Here is a 20911-nt window from a genome sequence, read left to right on the forward strand (position 1 = left end):
CTCTGCAGTTAGGAGGAGCCTGGACTTCTTGCTGGCATCAGCAAGGAGTCCTTTTGTCCCACAAAATACAAGATATATTCTATCCATGTCATGCAGTGTTTCATACCATCACTTGATGACTTCCTTTACTTTCAAGAAAGGTTTCAGGACAACTCTTTTATTGCATTAACCTTTGAAAACTGCAAACTAAAATAAAAACCCCAACCAAAGCCAAACCTCTTCCCATCTTCATTTCAAGGGCTCCTTACTCCTGGGTCATAGCCCTTACTATGAACTGTAAATTCAGCCTAGAAAAAGGTGAAAGAAGGGCCCATTGTAGCTGGGAATCCCGAACTAAGCTGTAAGGCTTCCTCTGACCTCCCACAAGTAGAATAAAGCCCTTTTCCAGAAGCTTTTCCTCAGCTCCAGCAGGAGTTGAGCAAAAGAACAACCTTCGGATAGAACCTGGCCTTGTTTTAGGGGCTTCAGGGAGACCACGGTGGGGAGCAAACCCAGCAGCAACTCACTGGCATAGTGTTGCCTCAGAAAACGTAACCGTTCTTCAGCCAAGAATTACTGGAGTGAGAGGGTTTTCACAAACTATGGAGGCTCTTTCAGAGCAGCTCCTGTGTTATTTTTCACTCTCTTGCAGCACAGGGGGCTAGGATCTTCTTTGCCAAATCTTTAGTGAACAGCATCTGCAGCATCTTAATTACAGTAGCTGTTCTCATCTTAATCTCCTGCTTCAGAATAAGGTTAAGTGTAATCTGTCCTAGATTCTTATACAGATGGTTCCTTTCTTAAATACTTGAGAAGAGTTTAGTCGATCTTTAATTCCTTAATCTGGGAACCAAGACCAAACTGATTGAATGATATTTTACAATAAAAATGTAACGCACACCCCAACAGGGGCTGATTTCTTTTCAATACCTTTTCTCATTCCGATGGAAGTTGCTGGAGGTTAGAAGATCCACATGTGACTTCCCCTTCTCCTATTAACCCCAATGACAATGCAGCATTATGGATAAGGAACATCTCAGTGGCAGAAGCTAGCAAGTACCTCTTTCTGTAGTTGAAATATGGAAGTTTCTAAACAGTTCAATAATATATTGAGCAGCTTTTATGGCTTTTTATCTATAGCCAGACTGCTGCTATCACCAGAAAATACAAATCCTCATTGGGCACAATTTCCTTTCTGCAAGAAAACAGCACCTAAGCCAATAAAACTCCGGCAAGGAACAAACTAAGACACATGATGGCAGTTTTCAGGTAGGTTCACAGGGCAACACAGTGTGATTACAGCCAGGAAAATACCAATACAAAGCTTTAAACCAAAACTTTGGTTTGTAAGTGCTTCTCTGAGTCTTGAACCAAAGTACTTGACCTTCACCCAGCTATGAACAAAGAAGGGTAGATTTTCACTATAAACAAAGAAGGGTAGATTCAGACTAAGGGAGTAAAAGCCACAAGGGTTTTGGCTACACTTTTTCTTGTCTGGTTCAATTTCCCTTTGGGAGCTGAGTTTCTCTCATTTTCAGTACTGTACCAAGGGAACCCCAGTTGATACAAGAGCAGTTACGCTAACTGCTCTGCACTGCGAGTGAGAAGTGGTGCCAGCCTCCGCAAGCAGCTGGAGGAAGTTGTTTCAACCTCAGTTGTGAAGCGAGACATCAAAGTCCTGTTGCAAAGCCAGCCCAGGGCCCCGCAGCGCCAGAATCACCCCAGCTGTCCAGCACCCAGCCACTCTTCTCAGAGGAAATAACTGCATGTGCACTTCTTTAAGCTAATAATCACTTCACCATTTTAATTCCCCAGCTCTTGGCTTGTGCTTATGATTTTAAGCTTTGCATTCAGTAAGACCCTAAAGGAAGCTCAAGAAATGAGCTCTCCGGAGTCACTTCTCCTTGTGAACTCTACCAGAAGAAGCTCTGCCTATGCTGACCTTTGGCAAGCCTCTGGGGAGGGTGTTTTGACACCTTCCTAGCAATCCTGGTAGCCCCATGTAAGAATAACTGAGATGTTTTGTATCCCAGCAAAAACCCTGCCTTTGCTTTGTGGGCATTTTAAAAACTAGCCATGATGATGTTCCTACCTCTGCTCTGGAGAATCCTTGAGATGTTCCTATAAAATGCAACGGTCACGGGTTTCTGCAGTACACCAACGTGGCAAAGGCATCTGGCGGCTGCAGGCACGGCCAGTTCTCCATCCATCAGTGGGAAGTTACTGCACAGGCTTTGCAGGCAAAACTCATGATGGAGAGGACAATGAGCTGGTCCGATCAGAGATCATTCCATGAGGAAGAGAGACTACAAGGGCTCAGGTGAACACCTTGTATGTCAGCTGCAGGCCAGACCTGGACCCAGTCGATGCTCTTCAGTGCACACCGAGTCAATGCACTTGCCACAGAGTGCCTCCTTCCACCCTTCTTTTCTGGGCATTCCCCTCTTCCATGTGGTGATTACAGCAGCCTGGAAAAGCTTCCTCACATCCACAGTTACACAGTGGGAGAGAGGGTGCTCAAAGCCATACCAGCAGGGTTGGAAGGGATCTTAATGCTCACCCAGTTCCAGCCCCTGCCACGGGCACGGACCCCTTCCACTGGAGCAGCTTGCTCCAAGCCCCTGTGTCCAACCTGGCCTTGAGCACTGCCAGGGATGGGGCAGCCACAGCTTCTCTGGGCACCCTGTGCCTCAAAGCACATTTGAGAACGGGGATGCTCTCAGCGGGATTCATTCTGGGGACACGAGCGCCTGTCAGCGCACAGCGGCGGGTCCAGAGCTCCCATTGCTGCCCCCTTCGCCGGACGGGGTGGGGGGTCCCTGAGGAGCCCCTCACCAGCTCCAGCAATGCCAGCAGCAGCCTCAGAGCCGCGTGTTTTAACGCACCCAGCTCGGAGGGCACGGTAACCTTCATCTATCTCTCCTTGATAAATCAGCGGCTCCTCGGGCCGGGCCCTCCTTGCGGGGCTGACGGGAGCCCTCCTGCTCCACGCTCTTTGTCACGGCCCCTTCCCCCTGCTCAACTTCCCCAAGTTCCTGATGGGCCTCTTGGCAAGCGGCAATTTTTCTCCGAGATTATAAATTTCAGCTGTTGCCCTGGTACAGCAGATGTTGCTCTTCCAGCTCCCCTCGATTGGTCCCCAGCGACAGGAACCGATCGATTTTTCGCCTCGGACGGCGTGGACGGATGAACACGGTGATAAATGGCTCAGGATTGATTTGCACTTAATTGACAATTTGGTGAACCTGCTCTGAAGCCCCGAGGTTTGGCCCCGCCAGCCACCGCGCCCGGGTAATGCACGGCGCGATCGATGCGGCCCGGCCCGGCCCGGCCCGGCCCCGCCGCCCGCCTCACGAGCCGCGCCTTGCGCCGGCCCACAGGGGGCAGCAGAGCCTGCGGGACGGCGCGGGCCGGGCGCGGCCGTTGGAGCCGTTAGGACCGTTAAGCGCGGCCCCCCCCCTCCCGCCTCAGCGCGGCGGCCATGGCCGCGCCGCATCCGCACCTGGGCAGCGGGCTCCCCTCACCTCTCCCTGCCCCGTGCTCCGGAACCCACCGCAACAGCGCCCGTGTTGTGTGGGGGCAGCTTCCGCCCTCGCTGCCTGCGGCCTGATGTTTATCCTCAGTGTAACCCAAACTCCCCTCGGGATCAGTCACCTGCGGCTATGCGGCTTTACGGACAAAGCAGGGAGTTGGATTGCTGCAGCAGGGAAAATAAAGGCCAAGGAGGAAGTTAATTAGCAAAAAACTATAACCTCCGATCGCCTTTTCTGTCGTCTTTTGTTCTTTCCTTCTGGCGTGCCAAATCCCCAAGCTTTTCCCCAGGTAATACCCCCACCACAGAGCCTGCATTAGGAGATAATAAAAGCTCTGTGCAGTCCATGGCAGCAGAGCAACACTATCCTCCAGCATTTATCTATTATTTACTACCAGGTCCTCTCAGAGCCGACAAGGGAAGCAGAGTGAAGCCAACCTGTTGAACAGATACTCAGCCCCATCCCATGTGTGAGGATTCTGCAGGGCTGCGACAGTCACACATAAAGGATGTCCGACTTGGACTCTTTTCCCCAGTAGCTTCTCAATTACAGCTAACCCGGGCTTCAGCTCCAGTAGCTGGAACCAGCGCTGGGTCTCAGTCCATAGCTGAGTTCTGATGGAATAAATGGTGAGCAAGGCTAAACCCTTCATCTTAAATAACCACCTCCAGCTTCACCCCCCACTCGCCCCAACCCCAGCTCACCCCGGGGGAGCTGGCATAAACCTGCAGTGACCTTAAGCTTCATAGATAAACCCAGAACCGCAGACCTGAGGCGGCAGCAGCCTGATGGAGCAGAGCGGGTCCTGCATTCCCATAGCCATGTGCACACACACAGCTCCGCTTCCTGCAGCCGCAGCTCTCCTCTGGGTAACAGAAGCTCTGAAGCTAATGCCGTGGGTTGCACCACGGGCTCTGACCCTCTTCCTCTAGGGCAGCTGGGCTTCATGGAGCACAGACAAACCTGGTAGTAAGGCTCTGATTGAGGGCAGCAGGTTTGATTTACATCTACCTGCTCCATGCCCGGCTTGCACACCTGGGCTGCTCTCCAGGTTTGGGCTCACTCTTTGGGAGAGAGCTGCTGTTACTGCTTTTCCCTTTCCTTCACATCTTGAAACTGCCCAGGGTACCAGCCGCTGGCCACATGCTTTGCATTATTCTGAAGCAGTGAAAGGGCATTTCACTGGCACAAAAGCTATCAGATAAGGAGAGGTGAAGGCCTCCCCCATTTTTGTGGAACACAGAAAAAAGCTAAATCCCATGTCAAATATAAGGCAATAAATCTTTTTGTCTTCAGCTCTGCTTCAACCAAGGATGCCCAGCACTACCGGAAAATTCAGCCCACCTTCCCTGTAAGGCAGCCTCACAGACTATTTTGTTACACTGGGTATATAATGGAATGGAGAAAGAGAGGCAATTAATTATGTGGGATAAAGAAAAATTCTTCCTAATGCCACCTGTAGCTCTGTGGCATCTCTCTGTTGATTACAGCAAAGGGAAAATAGCAGATTACGAGCCAAGTCAGAATGCACTGCCAATACATTTAATTGGGAATGAAAAGACAAGTTTCCTGCTTAATTAAGAACTGTATCAAAAGAAGGCTAAAATTACATGGAAAGAAAAACTTACATTTTCTCTGGCCCCAGAATGACCTCTGCTGTCTGCAGCTCACTTTTGTATGCGCCGTAGCCAACTCCCTGTGTTCCTTGCCTAGAGAAATAGGTAGCTGAGGGTGCCAGCAAGCAAACTAACACTGAGTTCATTTCTCATGGCAACAACGATTACAGCCCCGCAGCATGGAGAGGGTTTAAATAATCGTATGTTCAGTAGTTTGGTTTTCTTATGAATCCATGGGTTATAAGAAGAGTTGTGCTGCTGACACCGCTGGAATGAAATAGCAGCTTCTCCCGGTTTCAGCATGGTGAAAGTTGGCAAATGCCAAGCGTTAGGGTTTAATTGTTGGCCACAGACAAACCATTTATTAGACATCGGTTTGTTTCCAAAGAACGTTTTGCTAGTGTGAAAATAGCTGGTAATTAACCTATGATGAGGTAGATTTACCTCCCTTAACAAAGCAGGGGGATCGCTGAAAGCTTGTATTTGCCAACCAGTTCACCGTTAGTAGTAAAAACAAGTCAAAAGCTCGTATGGCCTTGGTGGAGACACAGACATTCTTGTGGGAAGCCATAAAAATGGTCAGAACTCCCACTGAAAGAACTGAGAATGAGGATTTCCTAGGATTGTGCCTGTACTTCCATTAGATTCCTAACCTGTATCCAAAGGAACAGACAGCTAATTGGATACTAGGTGTTCATTGGTTCAGAAAAGCAATATTGGTAGAAAATAGCTGAATGCTGGGAACAGCAGGAGCTGCTGGTTTGATAGTGCTTTGCATAATACACCACAACCCCAAGTTCTAAATTCTACAGTTCCTGAGCCAGCTGCTGGTATCCAGCATTCCTGTGGGAAATGCAGTTTGTAAGATGTGTGAGCTCAGGAAGAGAAGCAGAGGTACAGTAAGCATCAAGCAGCATCTTCATTCGCCCCAAATCAGGGTGTGCTTTCCATTAATGGTTACTGCTGGTACCTTTTTCAGCTGCAGTTTTCCCCGTGGTGAAGTTCACTGTTCTCCTGGAGAGCATTGTCCTTGATGGGAATACTTGGGGGGAAACTCAAGCAGGGTGACAAGAGCGCCCAGGCCCACTGAAGCCAAGGGCCGGATGACTGCTGGCTCCTGTGAGGTCAGGGTTTCACCCGAAGGCTTGGAAACCTGACAAGTTATTGTATTTACTGCACTTCTACAATGGGGCTCTTAAAGAGACTTTGCTGTCAAAACAAACAGGAGGGAACGGAAATGAACCCCTTTGTAATCAGACAAGTGAGTGCAGCAAATGAGGCTGCCTGGCTCGAGTTTCTCATTCCCATGTTCTTCAATGCCGCTGTTATTTCTGAGCGCGACGGCGCAGCCAGGTCTGGAAGTGGAGGGATTTGGAAAGCAACAAAAAGAAACCCCATATCCCCTGCCTGTCCCGTGAAATGCTACAGGAGACCCAGGGATAATTATTACAGGGCTGTAGCAACTGCAATCTGGGTCTGCTCCAGGTGACAAAGGGTTAAGCCCGAGTTATTTTGAACAATAGATTTCGCTCTATTTTCCTGTTTCCTCCTTTGCAGACTTACATTCTGAGGCTTTACTACTTAATCTCCACTGTAGTAATAAAATTTTTTAATCCTGTGTTTAAAATATGAGATTTACTTGTCAAAATCTGGATATACAGCAGGAATTATAATCACTGGTCAGCCAATGCAATTCCCCTCAGGTTCAGGCTGGTGTCTGGGAGAGTTTGGCAGGTGCTTTGTGTTGGTGCTGGAGGTATGCAGACTGCAGGGGCTGGAAGCTTTCCCATGGCACCGGGGACACAAGCTCACAAGCGTTTCACAGGTACCAGCTCAGGTTTCCTGTTTTTCTCTTCTGTATTTTATTAATCCCCCCATTCTTTGGTGCAAACAGTAACATCAGCTCCCTCAGCCAGCACCTGCCTGGCAATCAATGGTGCAAGCCTTTGGTCAGAGCTGAAACACACAGCAGGTTTGCCATGTCAGCATCTCGCAGCCACAGCTGGGCATCACTTAAAGTCTTTTTGAGCAAGACTTCGGTCAGGGAGTTTTAGATGGTGTGATGCATGGCCCACAGCAGATACCAGAAGAGCCCTGGGAGCCCTAGCAGAGATCACTCCCCGGTGCTGAGCACGCTGAGCAGACACAGGATGGCTCTTTAGCATGAGCACTGCTTCAGTGAGTTGAGGCTAAACTTCGATTCAGAAGTACACACGCTGATAAGGAGCAGATGTGGGAGCTAATAGAGATTAGCATCCAACTGCTAGTACTGCTTTTCTGGGAGGGGGAATTCCAGGCTGGAGGACAGACATGGCCTGGCCACTTAACTGTAAACTTGAAATGTATTCCTCACCTAAACAAAACTTATTTTCTACACCTAATACTTATTCAGAGCAGATTTAGGATGTGCCACCCACACCTACAGTCTTTTTTACAGTAATATGGCAGAAAAGTTTAAACTCCTTTATGTTTTAGTGTGGTAAAAATAATGCCAATATCACAGGGGAGAAATCCTGCCTAAGATCTCATCTAATTGCATGCTTTATTTCTATAATGCCCACATGTATCTGCCATTCCAGGTCATGAGTGCTGTACAGGGATGGCTTTACCCAGGAGATGGTACTGCCTTCTCCTTTTTCCTAAGGGCTGCCCTGGTGGCATGTGTCTGGTCAGGCAGTGGAGAAGTTGTCCAGATCACACCAGCACCCAGCCCTGCCTTTCTCCCAGTTAAACCATTGCTTCATCCAGGCAAAATAAAAAGGCTCCAAAGAAAACATCAGCAGCCTTTAAAATACAATGAGGCCTCAGCTGAGCATCATCCCAGTCAGTCATCCTGCCTTGCAAACCTGTGCCACAACCAGCTATGGGTTCTGGCTCCAGTAGCTTGATAAAAATGAAGATATTCTCCCTGCCTCATTGCACCCAGCACGAACTCCCTTCCCAGCACATCCAGATGCATCTTGGTCCAAATACTGTGACCTAAACTGCAATGAATGTGGCCAACCTTTCCATCAAGAAAGGTTTAATTTATCGCCAGCAAAGAACAACAAATCACAGGCTTTCAGATTTATGGCCCCCAGGATCCGAGTTGACCAGAGCAAAGCAGCCTTTCCAGCACTGTTCATTTCTTTAATAAAGTTGAAAATGTAAAATATGCATGCATGCAGAGCCACCCCTCCTGGATTTTATGTAAAGTGCATGATAAGTTTATGGATGGTAGTAACATATGACTCCTTGTAATTTCATTATGTTAAAAGACACAGTTGGGATCTCTTAGGCCCCTATTTAAGCATTTGCGAATTAAATAATGGAATGTATGCAAGACTGAGATTGGAGAACAACGTTTCCCAACAGGCAGAATTGATGGGAAGAGGTTTCAGTATTTTACATGGCTGTAACAATCTTTGCTGCCCAATTAGAGAGAATCTGACAGGAATGAGGGGAAAAAAACAGAGGAAAGCAGAAATCTGTCAAGATGGGGAGAAAGCAAAACTTAGTGCAGATTTAGGGCCCTGGATCAAGTCCACCCTGAACTTCAGGTAGTTCCAGGGTCAGATCTGGGTGCAAACTAACATTAGGGTGCATCTGTCACCTGCATCAATGGCAGCCAGAGAACAGGTTCTTGCTTCCACTGGACTGTTATTAACATGGCATCAAAATTTCAAGGCAGGCACCAGAGCCCTCTACGACCACCAAGAAAAGAGGCAGCACCAGAGAGCTGAAACCCAATGCTGCATCCATTGATGCAGCTCAAAGATTTGCTTGCTGGGCCCAGGCAGCGTGCAGGAGTGTGCCCAGCACCGATGCCAGAGGAGTGCAGAGGAGGCAGTGCCAGTCATTACCCTTGCTAAACTACAGCCGATCCTTTTGCCCTCCCTCTGATCCCCCTCCCAAACCCACAGATGAGATGATACAAATTCATTATCTTGGAAAGTCAGTGGGTGTGAGCTCTTCCATGCCCTTCCCAAAGGAAGTTTAAGGATCCCACCAGGCACATCCAGCTATCGCCACATAAGCTGCACCCCATTTATGGGATCCCCCGAGACACAGTAGCCACAGGTCAACCCCTGTAGCTCCAGCCTGAATTCAGAGCACCTAATGGTTACTGCAGCAGCTGTAGGCTTATACTATGGATAAGCCTTCGCTGTATCTTGTCACACTATAAAAAATGCGTTCATGCCCTGGGTCTGTCCCTCCCCTCACGCCCCCCCACCCCGAGACCTCATGTTTAATTTCATTAAGCACCTGGCACAAGTTTCTTCATAAAATAGTTTGGTCACACTGGCAATATAATGAAGGCAGGGAAAGCATCGAGTACGTTTTGGATTTATGGTGGTGTGCGTGGGACCCTTCATGCCCCGAGTTAAGTAAACCCTAACCTGTTCGGGCAATACCTTTTGGTCAATAGAAATGCCATTATTTAGACTATCACAATCAATAAATTGGATTTTGCTTTTCCAAGTGAAAGGGCTGTTATTTTTCATACAGTTTGTCAATAGGCTCTAGGCTGTGAGTTATATGAAAGATATTCTATGCAGGCCAGAGAGTTATGAGCTCTCAGGCAGATGAATTAAGTTCTTTTCACTTCTATGAAAAATAAATACAGAGACGGCCAAAACAGATGCCATAAATTGTGGTTTTGATGTAGGATTTCCATCTTTTCTTGTCTGTTCTAAAAAGCCTGGGTTCTTTGTACTGGAAATTCTTTTACCATTTGCATCCATGCAGGGAAAGACATTATTATACGCTGAAATGGTGTGCCACGGTCTGCACTTACAGGTGAACACTGACTACTCATGAGAGCCAAGAAGCAGCACTTCTTGCTGGAGGCTGGAAAGAAAGATGCAGTCTTCCCAGGTTGAAGCCTTTTCTTGTCACCTAAGAGTGGCCTGAAATTCACCATGGCGTACTGCTCTCTGGAGAGAGAGAAAAAGCACCATCGTCTAAAAGAGGTGCTCTGGCAGCCATCCTGCAGGACAGCGCAGCAAAGGATCAGGAGTGACCCTCCGAGGGGCTCCAGCTCCTCAGCCTGGCCCAAGCTATTGAGTCATCTGGGGAACTGCAGCAGCAGCAGAAGCTTCATTCTCTCCCCCTTGCTCTCTCTGGAAGGACTCAGAGCTCCAGTCCCCAGTGTATCACAGCCAAGGAGAAGATTTTACCTTCCATTCTTTCCTGACAGCTCCTCCTGTCATCCCTGCCTCTGCCAGTCTAGAGATTACCTGTCCCCAGGGGCTACTGTGAGGAAAGTTCAAAGAGAAACTAATTTGTTGCGAGTAGAAATGTGTTATTGGAGAGCCCCCCAAACCCCGCTAACCTGGCGGAGAGCTCCTGTGTTCCCGTGGTTTGAAACCCGTCTGCCAACCTGCCCCTTCCCTATGGCCTCAGTAATTCTCCCGAGCCCCCCACACACACACTGGTTCAGCGGAATTCCCTGCCCTGCCCCTCCACCCTGACACGATCCATTATTTAATCTTCACGTGCTCCATGCACCTCAGCAGCCTGTGCAATGTATTGGTTTTTCATTTCCAAGTGTGCTCAGAAGAGCCAGGGCAGAGGACGGGGCCTCTTTGTTGCCAGATGCTGCAGGGCTGTTTGAGCAGAAGGGGAGTCCTTAGTTCAATCTCATCATTAGGATATTGCTTCCTTTTCCCCACCAGCATGTGCCTGAAGCACTCTAAGACAGCCAGCTCTGCCCTTGCTGTTTCCTTACCCAATCCACTCTAGTTAAATACCTTTTTCATAAGGAGTTTTAAATTATAAGCCTAAATGAGGCCAATAAATTATACTTCGTAAAATCCTGTGCACGTCATTTTCTCGCAGAAAAGGCTCCAAAGAAATATTTTCCATGCCACCACCTATGTTCCCATCCCTTTGCAATATAACATTTATTCTAATATTAAAATGGCAGCTGCTCTATAAATTGTGAATCATTAGCACTCTTCATTGATTTTTCCCTTGCAGCCTGCAACCCTGGGCAGCGACTACTTGTGAATATCAGTCTATTGGATTGAGATTCATATCCTATTTGAGGGTCAAAGACCGAGACCTCATGAGCTTGAACTTCTATCAGCCTAAAGCTGATCAATACTTGGAGATATATTTGATCCTGGCCGCTAGCACAGATTAAGTGGCCATAAATACAATCAAAAACGTGAGGCTGCTGGGATAAGTGGCTGGGGAATGGGAGCAACAACGCACACATGCCAGCTGCAGTGGGCTTTCCAGGAGCAGGGACAAGCCTGCAAGACCTTCCTCAGCCCAGGGCTGGATGCTGCACTTTTGGGGAGGGGGCCAGCAGCACCACTGATGGAAGAAGGAAGGAGGATGCGTAACTTCAGGGACCTCAGAAACAGGATGCCACTTTGTTTTCCAAGCTTGCTGTTCAGGCTTGGATAGGGGACCCCCTTCAAGTTCCTGCCCAGCCTGCATCCAGGGTATCCCAGGAGGTGAGGAGGATGGCTCTCAACGTGGGTGCGTGACTGCTGCCCAGCCACCACTGCACCCAGCTCAGAGGAGGCACCGTGGTGGGCACACCACAAGAATTAGTGGGAGAACACCAAACAAAATCAGTTCCTCTGTTTTTCAATCTTCCCTCTCGCCCTCCTGCGCCATCACTAAGTGAAACTTTAAATATATTATTAAAATGACCCATTAAAGAGAGGACTCATTCCATTTGAGTGTATTAATGGCAATTCTGTGCTGGCTGAGGAAGAAAAAACCCCATAATCATAGGCCTCATTAAAGAACAATATCCTTCAAGAGCTTTTCGATTTTCCCTTTAGATAGCGTGAAGCCTTGAAAAATAGACATAGAAGCAGAAAGCAATAGAGACATTGTGTTGCACTGGCACAGAGGCTGTGACGCTCAGGAAAATCACCTTCCTCTTTTTAGGCACGCTTACAACATGCCTCTTTGCACTGTTACCTTTGATCCTGAGCTCGAATTTAGAGGATTCTTTCAAACACCTGGGAGAGGCAGGGTGGAACTCATTAAAAGTGACATGAGGTCAACAGGACTCGGAAAAAGCAAAGGGCTAACGCTGCACGAAGTGTTGGTAAGAGGGGGTGTAGGATGCAGCGTGTGCCCAGACGAGCAGCAAAGGGCATAAGCCATCCCTCACCGTGTGAGGAGGGACCCTCCGTGCCATGGGGGCAGCGGTGGGGCACAGCCTTCTCCACCAGCACCTCTTCAGCTGGCTTCAGGAGAGCAGCCACTGCCTCGCTGCCATCAGATGGGAGCTGGGGTTTATATTTACACGGCTTCATGTCCTTGTGGTGTCCTTGTGGGATGAGACTTCATTATCATAAAGAATATGTTTTTATTCCCCTACGTAAGTACTACTTATTATACACTCATATATTTCCTGACACAACCGAGGGGTCCTTATTGTTGTACACCAAGGTCACTGCCAAGTAATATATTCAATCTATTAAGTTATTAGGGAGATAAATAATTTGGATGCAAGCTGAACTCTGAACTTTTACCTTTTCCCCTGACAGACGGGTAGTTCCTTGGCGTTCCTAGTAATCTTGCCTGTGCTTGGATAGTAATTCCATTAGGGTTATGACTGCAGCTGTACATATGCAATGACCTCAAATACAATTTCTTTATGGACATGGGCAATAGGAATATTAAAATTTTAAGCCAAAGAGGATGTAATGTAACTTTACATTATTTATTGTAGACACAAATCCTTTACAATATTAAAGGATAAAGAATTAATAAAAGAAAGATCCCATAAACAATCCATAAAGTCAGATGTCGTTCAGGATTGAATGCAATTGCTTTTTAGTGTCTTCTGGTTACAGACTTGCACTTCATTAAAAAAAATCTAGTCAGGAATCAAAAGCATCCTAACTTGAAAGCGGCTTTTGAGCCCTCTGGTTCTGCTCCTACCCACAGATAATCTTAATCCAGAGGTTATTACAGTTAATTAGGCCCTGAAACCAGGACCTCTGCACCCACTAAGCGAAGCATTGCTCTCTGCAGGACCCCAGAGCTGACCCAGAAGCCCAATCTCTGCCTTGTCAGGAGACCTTGGGGTGCGCTTCAGCCTGGCAGTGCCCCAGGGAGTATTTTGGGACCTGTGGTTTCTTCTCACCAGATACTCTACCAGATAGCTTTCATTCCCCATAAACCTAGCTGCAGAAACTGTCATGTGTGAATGTCATGTGCTGAATTTGGGAAAATAAGTGTTTGGAGCATCACCACTGCAGCAAGGAGGCTGCTTCCCCATCAACACAAAACCCCTGCTCTGGGATGCACGGAGAGAAGGCAGATATTGCAAAGGACAGATGAGAATACAAAGTGCCAGATGCTCTCACTTAAAAAAGCCCATAGCCAAAACTGGCACCACAAAACAAACCTTTGCCAGGCTGAGCCCGCCACGGTGCTGAGTTCCTGGGACTGGGCTGGTGAGGGCAGGGCCAGGGAGCACAGAGCACACATGTGAGCCACTGCAGGGCACACGGCTGCAGGAGAGCTCATCCCACCCAGCTCAGCCCCTGCTGCTCTCCAGCACACCTCGGTGTGATGCAGGACAGGCCCTGCCAGCCAGGCTGTGGACACCGGTTGCACTGTGCAGTTTTAAACTGGGATCTCAGTGTGTCTGGGGTACCAGCACTGTCACCACCAACATCTTCCTCAAGGCTGATGTCACATTGCATGAGATCGCGGTCCTGGTACCCAGAATGTTAGCTATGCCAAAAATCACATCATATATTTAACAAGGGTTGACAACCAATGTGTTAAAGATGCTTTCATGTCAATTCTCTTTCTAATTTAGACTTAGGCTGTCAAGAGAATGTTTTCAGCAAGGTTTACATCGGTAGTCTAAATAATTAACTGAACTTTGGAACATGCTTTTCTCTGATGAGAGCAGAATGAAAGTGGGGGGAAAAGGCAATAAGACTTCCCTACCATAACTATTAACTGCCCTTTTGCAAATACCAGTATATGCAAATACCTTATTTTAACCAATAGAATGCTTGGCTTAATAAAAAAAAAAAAAGGAATTTGAATAATTAAAGTTACCTCATTAAATTCTAACCAACCCCTTCCTTCCCCCCCCCCCCCCCCCCCCAATGCTGTCAGCTTTTGCTGTAAATCCCCCAAATCCTATTGCAAAAGTGATTAAACACGAAGCAAGTCTGCCACTCCTTACATTCCTGCAGGGGATTTCACCTGCCTCATTCACTTTTTGGAGGAGAAAACAGAACCCTTTACCAGCCTAGAAAGTGCAGAACAACCCCATTGGCAAGCAGCATTATAGTTTTATGCACAGATTTTCTTCAGGCCCCAATCTACTTGGTGCAAAAGCACGTGTGGACCTGAGCCAGCCCGCAGGACCATGAGGATGGGAAAGATTCCGCATCCTCTCCTCCTTGTCCCTTCAACGTGGCTGCACAAGGAGATTTCCAGGCATGAGCACAGCAGGGCTTTAACTTGGACCCCAATGCCCCTGTGAGGCTGCCAGGAAGGGGAAAGGAAGGGGAAAGCAGCAGTTTCTTTGTCCCATGTGGGGACAGCAGATGGGGGAGGCTGAGGGTGGGCCTGTCACCCTGGGCACACACAGGCACCGAACACAAGAGCCACAAATGTGAGGAGCTCGACAGCCACGGGGATCCCGGCTGCAGACCCATTCACATGATCCTCAGCATCATCATCAGACACTCGCATGCTGATGGGCTTCATGTACTTGGTGCTGCAACATGTGACAACAAAACAGCTATGATTATTAGTTTCCATTTGGTATTTGGCATTGGAGTTTAGTTTTCACATATAAGAGGCTGTTCTAATCACCTCATGGGCTTTTCAGGGCTGTCACTTAACTAACCTGGTTTATTTTCCTCTCCCGAGAACTAGCTGTGCTGCTCCTGCCTCTAATCGTCCCTGGTGATGCTTTATTCCTACTGCTGAATGCAGAAGTCCGACCCGTCGCTGGTGTAATGCTGCTGCAGTCAGAGTTCAAGCACTTCTTTTCACATTCTCTATTCCTGCTTCTTTCTTTGCCCCTCCTCCCTCATTTATCATCCCCTGCCCGCACCCTTTCACCACCCCTCAGTGTCTTCCTCTGACTGGGACATTGCCCAGGGCTCAGAGCAGTTGCTCCCAGGCACTCACAGCCCCTCGCCCTGGCTGTCCTTAGGGAACAGGGGCAGGAAACATCCTCCCCAGAGCCCAGGTCGTGCAGACCTGCCCAAAGGCCTTCCTCAGCCCCAGGGAAGGGGGGAGCTTCGCCCACACACGGTATTAGTGACTGGTTTCAGACCAGGCAAATCAGTCTTTCCTTGGCTTGGATTTGAGGGGTTTCTGCTTCCCTAGTTTTGGCAGTGCCTGGTGGGCATTTGTGCTGGCCCAGCTCTGCTGCCCTTACAAACCCCAGCTTTTGTATTGCAACAAATGAGCAAAATTCACTTCACACCACATTACCACTTGCAGTATTAATTTAGATTTAAGCAGCACTATTGCTGATTAAATAATTACTCATTGTAAGGGACATTTACTGAAGATGTATCCTACCTGGTGTATTACATGCCTGTTAACCCTCCTCTGGCATGTCTTAAAGCGTTAATGGGTGGCTACTGAACTTGCAGAGAGTCATTAAGTAGCTAGCCTGCAGGGATCTGCTCTAACCAGTGTTGCTCTGAAGGGCTGGTGGGCCCATTCTTGAGAGTGGACACAAAGTCAAGCAGAGCAAAGGGCTTTGGGTCTGTCCCACAGCAGCTGGTCCCTTACCCAAGTCCGCTGTTCGATAAAGGCACATCCCATCAATGATAGATGGGTCTGTCAGGTGGACAGAGCCCTGAATAACAGCGCTGAGCTCTGGGCAGTAGCTGCCTGGATCCTCCTGTGTCATCAGGGTAGACTTCAACCCTTTCAAATGAGCAGTCCTGCCCAAGGAATGGGTCTTCTCCAGCCAGGGTGGGCAGGGATATTGCTGCAGTGTGCTGGGGATCACAAGCCCTCCCTCTATGGAGGGAGGGACACATGAAGGTTTAGCTTTGCTGTTGCAAATCAAAGGAATGACATGGATTTGTAGCCTATCTTCTTGACAGCCTCCCTTAAACTGCTTATTTTAAACAGAGGATTAATAACCTTGCAGAACACAGGGAGCCTGGCTCCTCCCGGGGCACAGGGAAGCCGCTGCAGCATCCTCCCCAGCAGCTGGGCGAGGATCTCCCCACCTCCTGCCCCTACAAACTGTGACCATGCAGCCCTCAAAAACATTCTGCAGGCTCAGGATATGCTCCTGGTTCAGTCATAGGAATAAGGAAATACAGAAACTTGCCTTGCCTCTGCACTGCTTGAGCTGGGGGGGACAGGTCTGTGTGGGAAACCTGGCTGTTTTCTTAATAATCAGAATAAAATCGTTTCAAGGTCAGGTATAGAGCCTTTGCTCCTCCCACCCCCATTCAAGCTGGCCAGAAATGCTTATCCAGAACATACGTGCAAGCTAAAGCTGTTGACAAATACACTTGTCCCTCCACTAACCACACACACGCGTTAGTTACTAGTGAGTAGCTGCACTGAGCAGCGCACAGGAGGTGTTTAATCCAAGTCCTTACGTCCCTCAGCCATTTGAGGGCAGATTTTCCATGCAGCACCGCTGGACTGCCCCACAGAGCCCGTGGGGTAGAAGGGTAAGGGAGCAGGGAATAGCAAGAAGGTGCCTTTCACACTTCTGCAAGACCTTGCTGACTTCAAAATGCCACATTTTCAGCAAAGCAGCAGCACATCCAATAAATCACATCTGTACACTGCTTTATTCAAAGGCACTGACAGTTTAGGATTGACGACACCCAGGGCAACCTAGTGTCAAGCACTCCTAATGAAAACTATCCCATTTTGCTCCAGTAGTAGCAGCTGCCAACAGACATAATCTACTGGCATATGGAGAAGGCCATGCTAATCCCTGCAAGGTCATTAACAAGAGGGTGAAAATTACATGCAAAGCACCAGCTGTGGCATCCCCTGCTCCCTCACACTTGATGTAGCAGGGGCAACAGAGGTGAAAAACGCAAGTACATCTCAGCAGGCCAAGCACTGCTATTAGGAGCACAGCTATTTCCTCCCCCTTCCCCAAACCAGGGTTCAGGACAGCTGAAATCCTTCCTGTGCAGAAGAGCAGAAAGGCTCTCACAGCTGTCCCGTTTTCACACTCAGAAATGACTTGAGGGGAGATGAGCTTCGTGTCAGCGTTGCTGCAGGGCAGCTGAGGCAGACAAGCAACAAGAAGGTCTTGGCCCACCTTGTTAACATGGGCTGGGCTCCAGCGCTGCAGGAGGCAGGGAGCCACATCCCATCATCCCTGACAGCCTGTCACCGCTGCGCTGCTGCCCGGTGTGGAGCAGACGCATACAGTGTGGTTACATCCCATCCTTCTTTCCAAGCATGTCCCTTAAACCACGCTGACAAGCCTGAACCTTGTATTATACCACCGGTTCCTTATTTGCAGGGTCCCTGCCAGCCCACCCTCCCCACATCACGCACCTCATCTTCTGCCTCTGTGCTGCGTTTGGCACCTCTAGTGACTGGCTTCGCCTGGTGCATTAGTCCGTACAGACTTGGCTACACTGCCAGGTTCACAGGGCACAGAGGTGGAGGTGCCCTCCCAGTGAGGAGCAGCACTGCATGGGCTTAAGGGGAAACCAAGTCTGCAGCCTACCAGCCCTCCATCCCTTAACCTGCAGGTAAGGACCCTGTCCCTTCAGGATCACCTCAGTTCATGTACTTTAACATTTACATGCACATACGAGCTCTGCATCCATAATCCTAAACTCGCTCCTTAAGAATACTTTCCCCTCATATTTGCATGGGAACTCAGGATCTGGCTTTGCCTCTTCAGTGAATCATGCAAACACTTTTATAAGCGATGAATCCAAAAGTCTGTTAAACCCCCAGCACCAACTCCTTAAACCAAATCTTTTTCACTGTAAAGCCCAGCCTGTGCAACGCTCAATCCCACAAACCCCATAATTGGGCACATTACTTTGGGTAATGTTCAAAAACATTAATTTCAAAAAATGGAATGGGAAAAAAGCTCTTTAAATCGGCCAAAAGATGGATGGTCTCCAGCAGCATGACCTTTCTCCATACCACGGTGACACTGAATCATCTTAAAGCTATTTACATTTCCATTCTTCCTTGGAAAAATGTTGACAAGGCTTTCACCGGCCATAATGGATACTCAGCAACGTCTGTGAGAAGTGTAACTTCATCAAGAGCCCGTCCTCAATTCCTCTTCACACCAGTTTCAATTAATGGAGGAGAGGTGACTTCAGAGCCACCCTTCTCATTAGCACGACCAGTTGAACGGTGGGAAGTGACACAGCTCCCCAAAACACAGCTAATGCAACCTGTGGTGGACTCTTAAACCAGCAGTGTCTTCCTGCCTCCAGCACATGTGCCTGCAGCTCCCCCTTTCAATGATGAATTTGACCTCCGGGCTCATAATTGCCCCCAGGTTGCAGGTTGGTCTTGGCTTTACTTTGCAACCTGTAACTGGAGCATCCACCCGCTGCCAGCTCACCGAGAGGCAGTGGCACAGTGCACACACACAGCCCGTGGTGCTCAACACACAGTGTGCATTGTTACATGCTGAGAGTAAAGCATCTGCCATGCTGGAAGCAGGAGGTGACCCCCAAGTGAATCCTATCCCCATAGACACAGCAAGCCAGGGCCAGACTCAGTCCTGGCACATGAGCCTTCATACACCCATTGTATTGCTGCTCCCAGTCCCACCCCAGGTATCCCAGCCTTCTTCCTGTTGGGCACAGCAGGGAAAGCACAGCTCTATCAAGGCTCTGTGCACTGCAACTTGATCTCTGCTTGGCTTGATATAATATTAATGACAAGTAATGTGTCAAGCCACAGAGCCACAAAAGTGATCATATTCCAGCTGTGCTATGCCCGAAGGAAAAACCTGGATCACTTGGACCCCAGGGCCACGCTGGGGCCCGAAAACCCTGCAAATACACAGGAGCTCCTTACACCCACAGCCCCAGCTCTGCTGCCATCCCACCCCTGCAGCACCAGAAATACCCCACCAGAGCAAAGCACGTGCAATTAGTGTTCTTCTGAGTTAATGGGATGCTTCAACTACCACAAGGGGATTTATTTCTGAAAAGGATCATTTTCCTGTTGGCAAATGCGGTGATAAAACCCCCGCACAAATCTGTATTTCAGGGGATCTGGGCTGAAGCTCTGTCTCCAAACGGACTCTGGTCACACTGCTCCAGCTGCTGCGGCATGGCCAATATCAGCATCCCACAATTAGCATGCAGCATATTAATCCGCACAACTGAATGAGCCTGGTCCTCTAATCCAGAGGAACACTTGGGGGACCGATTCTTTATTTCTGAGTGCACAATTAGTGCAAATTAAAACCAGAATAAGTTTTAGTTTTGCCATTTCGGGCAGGCTCATCAAAATGCTCTCGCCCCCCAGAGCCAAGTTCCAGGAAAGGCCTAACAAGGGGATGTTTCAACTGCAATGATTAGGATAGTCCAGGAAAATTAATTTTGAAGCTGATGGCAGCCTCCTGTCAGGACCAGGCCACAGTGAAGAGGCTGCATTCACAAAATGAAAATGAAAAGGCTGTGCTAAGTGCTGCCAGTGGCAAGGAACAGAAGCGGGATCTGGCTCTGCTCCTTCTCAATCGCTCTCATAAAAGCCCCATTTAACATGAAGCCAATTCAACATGATCAGCTCAACAACTAGAGCAGAGTCCTCAAACATAGGTCTGCATCCAAATCCTCCCTCATTTAGCTAAGGGCTCCCTGTGGCTCTTGATTAGGGCTGGTCAGAGCCATTGGAGCAGCTGCTGACCAAAACGAGAAGGGCAGCAATAACCACACTGGATATTTAACTTGACTTTCCAGAGAGCATAGTTACAACAAATGCCCTTTTACCACCATTACCACCACATGCCCTCCACCTCCTGCCAGCCCGGGGCTGCTCAGCACATCCAGCCTTGCTTTGCTCCAGCATCCTTAGATGAGCCCACCAGCCGCCACCTGGGCTGTGGCACCTCCATCCTCCTTTACCTGACAGAGCAATATTCCTGGTGCTCAGCACTTCCTTCACCAGAAGGGAGCCACCATCCCTCCTCTCCTGCCCACAGACACAGCTTGGTTTGTCCCTCTTATTGGCCAGGACACCCCCATCCCCAGCACACAGAGAGCTCCCAGAGGCATGGCAGCAGCAGCAGAGCCAAGGCAGGACTGCCTCAGGAGCAGGCAAGCAGGAATTTTGACATCCACACTCCAGAATTTTCTTCACCACCTTTCACATTGTAATTCCTTCACATCCCAACCAGTCCCAGTCCAACGTGCAGAGGGAAAAGCAGCCACAGCTCACCATTGTGTGGCCTCATAGAAAGGAGCCAGCAAACAACTCCAAGCCTTCAAACCAAGACTGTGTTAAAGGCTTGATGCGCATCGAGCTGAGACCATCTGAGGCTTGTTTTGGGTTGGTTTTTTTTAGTTGAGAAATGAATCACACACTGGGAACCAACCTCTGTATGGTCATAAAGAAACAAATATTGCTTAGTCTAGGGCCCAAGCACCAGGAGTAATGCTGAGGAAACACCATGCACCATGATCTGAAAATGAGACCAGCCTCGCATCCCATGAGCTTGCAACAACCTCTCCCAAACCCAGCCCCACACAACTGACCTTCAGCACAGAGGGAAGGCTCCACCCCAGGCCCCAAATGGCCAGTACAGGCTGACTCCATGGTGCTTGAGAGAAACCAGGAGTCAGCCAGGAGCCATTAAATAAC

The 20911-nt window shown here is 48.7% G+C and overlaps 1 protein-coding gene across 3 annotated transcripts in view; it reads right to left on the reverse strand.

Moving 5' to 3' along the window:
• The window catches only part of TMEM250 (transmembrane protein 250), a 48767-nt gene extending 27856 nt beyond the window's left edge, over positions 1-20911 (reverse strand). Inside the window, exon 1 of one of the 3 annotated variants that reach the window (XM_057409135.1) lies at positions 20806-20911. Coding sequence is in view for 1 of the 3 variants with exons in the window: in XM_057409137.1 (XP_057265120.1) it covers positions 20806-20866 (61 nt within the window). In the remaining 2 variants the exon portion in view is untranslated. The remainder of the gene's footprint in view (positions 1-20805) is intronic. The other 2 variants (XM_057409128.1, XM_057409137.1) reach the window with 2 other exon arrangements.

Source organism: Pezoporus wallicus, unplaced genomic scaffold (genome assembly GCF_028554395.1).
Source record: "Pezoporus wallicus isolate ANWC-B61680 ecotype Strahan unplaced genomic scaffold, APGP_CSIRO_Pwel_v1 contig_8341, whole genome shotgun sequence".
In the NCBI taxonomy this organism is placed as follows: Eukaryota; Metazoa; Chordata; class Aves; order Psittaciformes; family Psittacidae; genus Pezoporus; species Pezoporus wallicus.